Source organism: Anomaloglossus baeobatrachus, chromosome 2 (assembly GCF_048569485.1).
Source record: "Anomaloglossus baeobatrachus isolate aAnoBae1 chromosome 2, aAnoBae1.hap1, whole genome shotgun sequence".
NCBI classification, from domain to species: Eukaryota; Metazoa; Chordata; class Amphibia; order Anura; family Aromobatidae; genus Anomaloglossus; species Anomaloglossus baeobatrachus.
In genome coordinates, this window is record NC_134354.1 from 10,180,174 (window position 1) to 10,190,920 (window position 10,747).

At 45.6% G+C, this 10,747-nt stretch overlaps 1 protein-coding gene across 4 annotated transcripts; it reads right to left on the reverse strand.

Moving 5' to 3' along the window:
• Positions 1-313: 313 nt before the first annotated feature.
• On the reverse strand, positions 314-10,247 carry LOC142280999 (cystatin-A-like). 4 transcript variants are annotated; one of them, XM_075332809.1, is made up of 5 exons: positions 10,155-10,247; positions 9,985-10,037; positions 3,921-4,016; positions 1,947-2,048; positions 314-511 (listed from the first exon to the last, which is right to left on the reverse strand). In XM_075332809.1, exons 3-5 carry the CDS (start codon positions 3,987-3,989, stop codon positions 386-388), a joined length of 297 nt encoding a protein of 98 aa, XP_075188924.1. In that variant the 5' UTR covers positions 3,990-4,016; positions 9,985-10,037; positions 10,155-10,247; the 3' UTR covers positions 314-385. The 4 variants fall into 4 exon arrangements, with proteins under 4 accessions (XP_075188924.1, XP_075188928.1, XP_075188927.1 ...); XM_075332813.1 differs by lacking the exons at positions 9,985-10,037; positions 10,155-10,247 and adding an exon at positions 9,596-9,651; XM_075332812.1 differs by lacking the exons at positions 9,985-10,037; positions 10,155-10,247 and adding an exon at positions 4,149-4,230.
• Positions 10,248-10,747: the final 500 nt, after the last annotated feature.

Sequence of the window (10,747 nt, forward strand, 5' to 3'; positions counted from 1 at the left end):
ACACCTCACCAAAAAGAAGCAGCTCCATCCATCACATTAGGGGGAGTGCATTAAATATTTCACCAAATATAACAGTATCATTTTTTTAGTTGATAATTTTGTATGAAATTTGTATGACCGCAAATTATATAAATATCCAAAAGTCTCTTGGCAGAAAAAAAGTTCCCAACCCCTGTCATAAAGTGACACAAGTCAGATGAAGGTCGAAATCGCCTGCGCTAGGAAAGGGTTAATGCTCCTGTTTTTCAGTGTTATATATCGGCTCTGCTACCTTCATCTTTATCATTACGTCACAAATACAGACTCAGCCGAGAAAGGAGAAGATGTATTTATTATTCTGGATTTCTGGTCGAACGGCAGTTATATTCAGCATCGGATACATCTTTTAAAAATAAGTGATGGCTTGTGTCTCCGTTTTCCCGCATTGCCAGCCCAAGAGCGCTGGTTCTTCTCCAGTATGAGACGGAGGTACAAATATTTTCAAATGACAGCACTGACCTCCAATATCGACCTGCGGAGAGACAGACGGACACATTACATGGGGAGCGGAGCTCGGTGCACGGACCGAAGCAATTACACTGCTAAATATACCGTATATAGGGAGCACAATCACACCGGACATCAATGAGCAGAAAACGGAAAGTCCTTCCTGATGTAAATTGTTAAATTGGTTATCACCAGCAGTGAATGATAACCAAAATCATCAGCCAACTGAGAGCACAGATATAAATCACCCCGAAAACCAGGACTGTACCCCAGAATGTGACCAATATATGACCACACATGTCTGTATGTATCCTGACATCCCATAATGTGATCAGTGTGTGACCCCATGTGTCTGTATGTATCCTGACATCCCATAATGTGATCAGTGTGTGACCCCACGTGTCTGTATGTATCCTGACATCCCATAATGTGATCAGTGTGTGACTCCACGTGTCTGTATGTATCCTGACATCCCATAATGTGATCAGTGTGTATGACCCCACAAGTCTGTATGTATCCTGACATCCCATAATGTGATCAGTGAGTGACCCCACATGTCTGTATATATCCTGACATCCCATAATGTGATCAGTGTGTGACCCCACGTGTCTGTATGTATCCTGACATCCCATAATGTGATCAGTGTGTGACCCCACGTGTCTGTATGTATCCTGACATCCCATAATGTGATCAGTGTGTGACCCCATGTGTCTGTATGTATCCTGACATCCCATAATGTGATCAGTGTGTGACCCCACGTGTCTGTATGTATCCTGACATCCCATAATGTGATCACTGTGTGACCCCACATGTCTGTATATATCCTGAAATCCCATAATGTGATCAGTGTGTGACCCCACGTGTCTGTATGTGTCCTGACATCCCATAATGTGACCAGCGTGTGACTCCACGTGTCTGTATGTGTCCTGACATCCCATAATATGATCAGTGTATGACCCCACGTGTCTGTATGTATCCTGACATCCCATAATGTGATCAGTGTGTGACTCCATGTGTCTGTATGTGTCCTGAAAACCCATAATGTGATCAGTGTGTGACCCCACGTGTCTGTATGTATCCTGACATCCCATAATGTGATCAGTGTGTGACCCCACGTGTCTGTATGTATCCTGACATCCCATAATGTGATCAGTGTGTGACCCCACGTGTCTGTATGTATCCTGACATCCCATAATGTGATAAGTGTGTGACTCCACGTGTCTGTATGTATCCTGACATCCCATAATGTGATCAGTGTATGACCCCACGTGTCTGTATGTGTCCTGACAACCCATAATGTGATCAGTGTGTGACCCCACGTGTCTGAATGTTGAGTGATTGGATTATTCTATTATTGCATAGCGCCCTCTAGTGGGTACTTATCGTCCTGCACGATCCCTCCACCGCCGGCCCACCAGGATCACATTGCCCGCCAGGCCCCTGCTTTGTAGATCACTCACCTTCACTACGTAGATTGTTGCAGCCACAATTTGATATATGTAAAGCAAAGCCTTGAACTTTGTGGCATTATACCCAGATCGTTGTATAAACTCAGCTTTTACCTAACGGCAAAAAAAGCCAAAAGAAAAAACCTTTAATAGTTTCTATGTGAGCACATGTCCAGAATGTGATGTGTGAACGACGCCCGAGGCTGGATGTGTCCTCCTGAGAAGGGCTGAAGATCAGGAGTGTGGAGGAGCGGAGAGAACGGGAACGTGACAGTGCAGAGGAGCCGATCTGACCACTCATCAAATCACCCACATTCTGAGAAGGGGTTAAGCAATGACATATCACTCTCGCTCACCCCTCCCCTGTCCCTGCCGGTCTTAGCTTCCATTTTGCTGAACGCATGCAAATCAAATCCCCAAAGTTTTGTTGGTTTCCAAAAATTTTAGGAAGTTGTAAACAACTTTAATGTGATGTGGCGCTGAATGAGGAGAGCGGGAGGGAAATGTGTCAAATCTGACGTGTCACTTTATGTAGCAATTAAATAATGTTTCAAAATGTCCCAATGATTTTAAGATTGTTTTTTCGCAACACATTATATTTTAAGAAATGTCCCTTTAATCCAGATAGTCTCAGCTCACAAAATAGTTAATATATAACATTTACACCCGCCCCCCCATCACCTATACAATGATCCTTTATTGTGTTGGGATGTAGGAGATTGTAGCAGTCATTATTCATTGAAATTTTCAAAACTTATATATTTACGAATCTATTCAGTTTGGAAGTGATTTGAGAGACCTATATATTGGGATACCTCCAAAAGTGATGCCATTTTTAAAACAGCGCCCCTCAACACATTCCACGCTGCTGTCAGGTCGTTTATTATCCCTTCAGCTGCTTTATAGGAATTAATGCTATGTGGAATGACAAGATAGAAAAATGCTACTTTCACATTGGTCTTATGTGAATTACTCCCCATCTTAGGGCGGCTTTGCACGTTGCGACATAGCACGTGCGATGTCGGTGGGGTCAAATCGAAAGTGACGCACATCCGGCGTCACTTTCGACATCGTACTGTGTAAATGCTAGATGATACGATGAACGAGCGCAAAAACGTCGTTATCGTATCATCGTTGCATTCACCGACATTTCCATAATGCCGATGCCGCGACAGGTACGATGTTGTTCCTCGTTCCTGCGGCAGCACACATCGCTGTGTATGAAGCCGCAGGAGCGAGGAACATCTCCTTACCTGCCGCCAGCAGCTATGCGGAAGGACGGAGGTGGGCAGGATGTTTACATCCTGCTCATTTCCGCCCCTCCGCCGCTATTGGCCGCCTGCCGTGTGACGTCGCTGTGACGCCGCACGACCCGCCCCCTTAGGAAGGAGGCGGGTCGCTGGCCAGAGCGACGGTGGCAGGGCAGGTGACTGCATGTGAAGCTGGCGTAGCGATAATTTTCGCTACGCCAGCTATCACACAATATCGTACCTGCGAAGGGGGCGGGGACTATCGCGTGCGACATCGCAGCATCGGCTTGCGATGTCGCAACATGCAAAGCCCGCCATAGTGTCACATCCATTGTTATCAGCGCTCATATAAAAGCCCTTAATCTACCTGGCACCAGTCCACGATAGGCGAGTGGCTGATATCCTGTAAGCGCCCCTCACCCTGACTGACGGCCAGGTCTATTGCTGAGCAGCTGTCAGTCAGTGCAGGGGACACGGTTACAGCTACTGCTCACTGTATACAGAGCGGTGACAGAGCCTGCGCTGGCTCCACTCTGCTGGCTGGAAGACAAATGCTGCCAGGAGTAACACAGTACTTTTCCTCCCGGCAGCGGGGCTCTATGTGCCGGCACTGGGCAGGTTCAGAATGCTATTACTTTGCAGATTAACCCCATGTCTGCAGATTAATAGCATTTTTTCACATGATAGTCTCCCTTTAATTTAGAAGACGCTGATAATAAGCCGTGATGGTTCTCACCTTGTCACAGGCAGCTTGTGTTCCTTCATCAGCCGGCTGTTCTTCACCAAATCCACCAGATGCAGCCATCCTGAGTGCGAGCTCTGAAGACGGCACCTAGAAAGGGCCGACACCTTTATCTATCCAGGGCGAGAACCACCCAGATAATTGACCTGGCTGAACATATATTCCTATCTGTATTAATCTATGAAGCCCCCCTCTCAGCGCAGTGGTTGAAGCTGCCTATACCTGGGCGTCTCAGGTGTGGTAGCCAGGACAGGTAGGCACACGGCACGTACATGACTGATAAGGGGGAACATCCACATTATTCATGCAGCTTTTATTAATGAGACTATAATTAGTTCCCAGCTCTCGTTATCTGGTTCTGGGAAACAATGACACCTTCAGAGACGATATAGGCATTTTGGGCCCAGGTCCAAAAATGTAAATAAGAAGGAAAAAATTTGGAAAAGGAAAAGTTACACAATATGTAGAAAATCATCAGGACGCAGATGTCTTTATCACTGATTGCTGTTGTTTTCATTCAGTTTCACTGCCCTCATGTATAACTGTAATGATCGCCAGTGTTGGGGCAAGCAGTAGTAGAAGTAGACCAATTGGACCACAGGGGGAATCGGGCTTATCCTTAAATGGGAGGGGCTTAATTAAGCGACCACCGCGGTGGACGCCTGATGCTACTCAAAGCGCAGTGTCCAGGACTGTGGCAGCTGACCCCCAGGGCTGGGAACGCAGGGACAGACACAGGTGCAGATGGGTACAGTCTCTAGTGGAGGTGGGTGCAGCCGGGAGGGTTGAGGCAGACAGGACGGCTGGGTCAGACAGGCATAGGAAAGCGGACTCAGGTAGGTAATGGGACATGCACACGAGACTTGACAATATTGGCTAACTAAAGGCATTCCCCAGGCATTTTTCCTAGTGGAAGGATGCGTTAACTAATTAGTGCCTCTCAGCCATAGGCTGATTGAGGACATTGTCTCTCCAGATTGCTTTGCTTAAAGACTCTGTAACTGCAAGAAGTCCAATTCTGGTGGAGAATTCTCAGGATACTCTGTGAAGGTCTCAAAGGGAGAACAAGGGTCAACTTCTCTCTTAGTTGGACAGTTATTGTTTGTCTCAAGAGTGGAAGGAAGTTCTTCTTCCTCCAAAGCTTAGACCCAAAGTCTAGAGTCATTTCTTCAACAATAAGTACCTTAACTTACAGTTGTGTGATGTTTGAAGCCCTATGTCCCGAGAAAGGACTCAGACAGATACCTGTGAGGATCAACATGTAGTGGTTTTACTTCCCCGTGTGGCTAGAATCCTAGGAAATGTACTTATGTTGCATATACTCTTAACTAAAGGTCTTCTTAAATGGAGCTGGAGTCAGCAGATGATGTGTTGTGGGCAACATGTTGAGCACCAGTGAAAGCTATACACTAGGTCACAAGCAGGCACGAATATACACTAGAAGGTATCAAGGTTATAAAGTGTTCAGAGTATTTACAGGCCTTGTTGGGCTTGAGGGTATAAATGTATCATGACACACTTATAAAATTAGATTAGTAGATTGGTTCAACCAGTTAAGTGGTTGGGATAACCAAGCCCCCACGCTCCTTGTATTCTTAAGAGCTCAAAGATAGGAAACCACTAGACTAGTCTTTGCCATAAAATACTAGTATTTGTAGGAAGTAAAATACACTTTATTCAGAGCCTAGTCAGGGAATTGGGTATGAGTCTGTGGCACTAAGCATACATGGGAGCTACATGCAGCATGAAGCATAGCCTTGAGAACCCAACTGAGGATATGGAACACTAGTAACTGGAATATCCCAAAGTGACACTACAATAGGACAGAGGCGTTCTCAGTTGTACATCATCACACACCTGGATGGTTACCGGAGATCGCCCCATTATCTATTTAGCTGAGATCTCTTAGGTAAGCTGAGGGTGACTTGGTTCTTCTTCAAGGGGGTATGTTATGACCTAGAAGGAGCCATAACAAAAGTTTCTGCATTCATAGGGGTCTGTGGAATAATATATGCTTTGATTTAATGCCTGGTGTTATTCTGTCAGATGTACATTATTGCTATGTAACACCACTGCAGACCAGCAGGTGGCAACAAAAGTGTTGCCAAGGGATGTGTCACCATAGTAATGAAGTGACTGGGTCCTAAACTGGCCCTCAGGCTAGGGGAGCCCTTAACTGTTCCTTATCTCAGAGGTACGACTGATGGTAGTGAGGTCTGGACCGACATCGTGACCCTATGAGAAGCCCTGGTCTTATACCTCTCCACCCTCAACCTGGGAGGCGGCCGGGACTGGAGTGATAATTCTGCACACAAATAGTGTGATGGCTTCAACAGCACACAGGTGGTGTAAGCGGACATATAGGAGACCACATAAATCCAGATATTGAGCCACCAAAAACATCGCAACAGGAGATCCAGTGTGTCCTTCACCTCTGGGGGACCAGCCAAGACAGAATTATAATGCTCCCCCAAAACCTTAAGGTCAAGGTTCAGGAGAACAAATGACTTGTTGGCAGGAACCCCCGATAGTACTTCATCCTGGACTTCAGCAATCTCAGACTCAACCTCTGTACTAAGTGCCAACACCACCACACTTTTCTGCAGGATAAACTCTGGTTCCTCACATGGTTCTCCACCTGGAAAACTCCTGGAAAACGCAACTGCCTTAGTATTTTTGAACCAGTATGATCGGTAATAAGAAAATTAAACCTGTTAAAGAACAAAGACCACCGAGCTTGTCTCGGAGAAAGATGCTTTGCTGATTCCAGATACAGGAGATATTTATGGTCCATAATAACAGTGACAGGATGAATAGCTTCCTCCAAAAAGTGTCGCCATTTCCTCAACTACCAATTTGATTGTGAGTAATTCCCCATTACCTATGTCACAATTACATTTGGCTGGTGATAACTTCTTAGGACTGAAAGCACACCCAAGTCTCCCAGGTGATGAACCCAACAACCCTCTCTGTAATAATTGGCAAACCCCAAGACCCTTTGCAGCTCTTTAAGATTTTCAGGACAGTTACATTTTAGAATAGCCTGCACCTTGGAGGGATCCATCCAAAACCCAGGGGCGGAAATGTTGTAACCCAAAAACAGCAGTTCCTGAACAGCGAATACACATTTCTCAAGCTTAGTATACAGCTTGTTTAGCCTAAGTATCTACAATACCTGTATAACATGTTTCATGTGTGACCTGCGGTCTAGAGAATAAATGAGGATGTTGTCCACTTATATGATAACAAATTTTCCCAACAGGTGAGTGACTACATCATTGTCAAAATGTTGAAATACTACAGGTGTGTTAGTTAAACCAAATGGCATTACCAGATTTTAAAATGACCCTCAGGTGCATTAAATGCTGTTTTCGAAACATTTACCTGAAGGACCCTGTTAAGACTATAGACCCCCTGAGGTCAAGTTTGAAGAACCACATTGAATCGGCAATCTGGTTAAATAGGTCTGGAATCAGAGGCATAGGATATGGATCATGAACCGCAATCTGGTTAAGCTGCCAAAAATCCAGGCATGGACGTAGTCCACTATGTTTCTTTTTTACAAAGAAATATCCAGTCGCTACTGGGGATGAAGATGGCCTAATGTGGCCATTGGACAAACTCCCAGCTATTTACTCCCTGAGAGCTTGTCTCTCAGAACGGCCAGATTATAGAGTCTGCACTCATGCTGCTTGGCCCCAGGCATCAACTTTATGGTGCAGTCATAAGGTCGGCGAGGCGACAGCTCCCGATTACCCTTCTCTGAGAACACATCACTAAACTCTGACAAGGGCTCAGGTAAAACAGAGGTGAAGGTGGAGACACAGGTCCCCAGACAGTGTTTTGTACAGTAAGAGCTCCACTGAACAATGTCCTGGGTCTTCCAGTACACTACCGTTTTTGTGTAACGTGAACCATGCGAATCCTAACACTATTTGTGCAGCTAGGTCCTTGACCACCTGGCAAGTAATACACTCAGAATGGAGAACCCCAATGCGTAGATCCAATCCCTGTACACACTTCTTTTAGACCCCTTGGGAGAGAGGTGACAAGTCCATATAGGACTGGGGAATTCACAAGCCTGAACCCAGAGGAGCGAGCAAACTGTTAATCAATAGTATTGGCCCCAGAACCACTATCAAAAAACACCTTAATAGAAACCTCTGGCCCCTTAGTTTTACCATGGCATGTAAAAGGCACTGAGATACCATGGTGGAGGAGATTCATAGGCCCAGGTTGCAATGCCCCTATCCCATTGGGTCTAACAATTTTCCGACAGGCAACCTCTCAAGGGTCAAGTGCAGAAAGAACTTGCATTTCCTCTCTTAGGAATAGGGGACTCTTTCCTTGCCTGAGACTTCCCACTGAGCTGCATGGGCTTGGACAAGGCATCCGGAGGTGACACAGGTGCTACTGCCTCCTCCAAGATAGATTTGGTGTTATGAGACCTCTAACAGAACCGGCATCCTATTCGGATTACTAACACCATGACACACTCCAGAGAGGTCGGAGTCTCATACATAAGGTCTCCCTTATCTTCTCAGAAACGGCTTGAATAAACTGGCTTTTGAGAGCAGTGTCGCTCCACTGTGTGTCTACTGACCAACACCGAATTTCAGTTTTAGTCAGCTAACTCCCTAGTTGAAGCGAACGGATCCTGGACTTGGCAAACGACACCTTGTCAGGATCGTCGTAGATGAGAACGAGAGCAGAAAAAAAATGTCTGCAGACCCAAACGTAGGAGAATTAGAAGGCAAAGAAAATGTCCATGATTGTGGGTCACCACTCAGAAGTGAGACCACAATACTCACGTGCTGTGTCTCACATCCAGAAAGAAGAGGACACAAGTGGAAATACCACTAACATGCCTCTCGGAAGAAGACAAACTGACTGTGATCCCCAACGAACTGCTCCAGAAGAGGCAGTTTAGGTTCAGGTGCTCTGGCAATCAACCAAGACTGCACCGAGGTAGCAATAATTATAAATGCATACAGTTGCACTCTGAAAAAGCCAAAAAAGTACAAGGGAAAATATGGCATATTTAGTTTATGTATTGGCCAATGCATGTAAGCCCGGACACCAACGGCAAGGTATATCTCTGTATTCCGGGAACCTAACTTAAATGCCACTATCTAAGTTAAAAACATCCGTATCTGGGCAAAATGCCACTATTTGGACTACAAACCTCAATGTATGGGCAGATAGACTCCTGCTACAATGGTTATGAACACAGCCAGGTCTTAGGGCGGAGTACTCTGTCAGAAACCGAGGTAGCAGACTCAACCTGTAGCTGAACCTAGCAAGGGAAGCTATGGGATCCATGGGGAGGTTCAAATGGGCTAAATATAATGCTACAATAGTAAGAAAGTGACTGGGAATTGGGACCCCTAAACTGGCCCTAAGGCTAGGGGAGCGCCTAACTGTCCCTTATCCCAGAGGTACACCTGATGGTGGTGAGGTGTGGACCACCGGCGTAACCCTAAATGCTGAGAAGCCCTGGTCTAATACAACCAGCCCTCAACCTCGGGAGGGGGCATGGACTGAAGTTATAAATCCCCACACAAATAGACAGGGAGGACCTAAAACTCTAACTCACAGCAATCACTCACGGAGGTAAAGAAATATGTCATAAGTAAATGTCTATCTAAATGTTTGTGAAGGTGACGTACCTGGGAGAGTTACAAGGGAGCTATGTAGAAGAATTTTCCCCAAAATGGGGACTAGATGGATCCCTTCCTGATCTGTAAGACAGGGGGGTGTCAATAATGGAGAAAAAAGTGAATAGATAAGCGTTTATAAAATAAACAATAAAGGATTAGTTATATTTTAAAAAGAACTTAAAAATGAAATGGTGTGTTAGACTTGGGGGACAGCCGACCTTGCCTGTTGGGGGAGATAGCGGGAAATACTGCAGGCTACATACAAGGGGTTCCTGGTAAGGTGTAGTGTGGTGGAGACTGCTGCATTAATAAAAGCAGGGGAAGCAAATAGTATTAAAAACTTGTATGGATCACCATTATAGGGATGCAGAAAAATATGCCATGCAATGCTAAGATACCTGAGAGAGCTTATTCCTGGTGCCCTGTCTCTGTGGACGGATGGGAGCGTGTCCTGTGGATATAAAATGCTGAAATTAAATTAGGAGTAGCATAGTGTCATAATGCACAGAATAATCTCTATGTGAGCTAGAGAACAAAGAAAAAGAGAGATTGTGCTCTTGTCACTTACCCGGGATAGCGAGCGTGGATAGTAAATGCAGAACAGAGAGTTATTAGTTGTTTGTCTGTGACTGCAGAGAATGGATCAGCTGCTTCACTGAGGGCAGAGGATGGATCAGCTGTTTGCCCGCAGGGTGCAGGGGATAGATAAACTGTATGCCTGTGTATGCCTGTTAAGGTGGAGCCAGGTGATGGCCGACATTGCTCCGCTTTCCTTTCTCACTCCAGTGTTGTGCATGTGTTCCGCCCCGGTGGGGGTGCGACACTCACTTGCACCTTTAATGGCTCGTCCGCCACCCCGCCACCGGTCACTGCCATAGGCATCGTACTTGGGCAACACATCACAGAAAGTTTTTCCTTGAATCCGTGCTGATTTACACCGCCGCACTTCATCTCCTGATTGTACCAATCCTATTGGTTGAGACATTCATATGTTTGTAAAAGTGATCAGTGAAGATTTAAAGAAAATTCCAACATCAATCCCTACACATAATTGTACTATTGAATGGCTTTCAACAGCCCACAGACAGAAATGACATTGTCGTTAAGCCCTCAAACAATGGCGGCAATGTTGTTATCTGGCCTAACCTACTCTATGAGAAA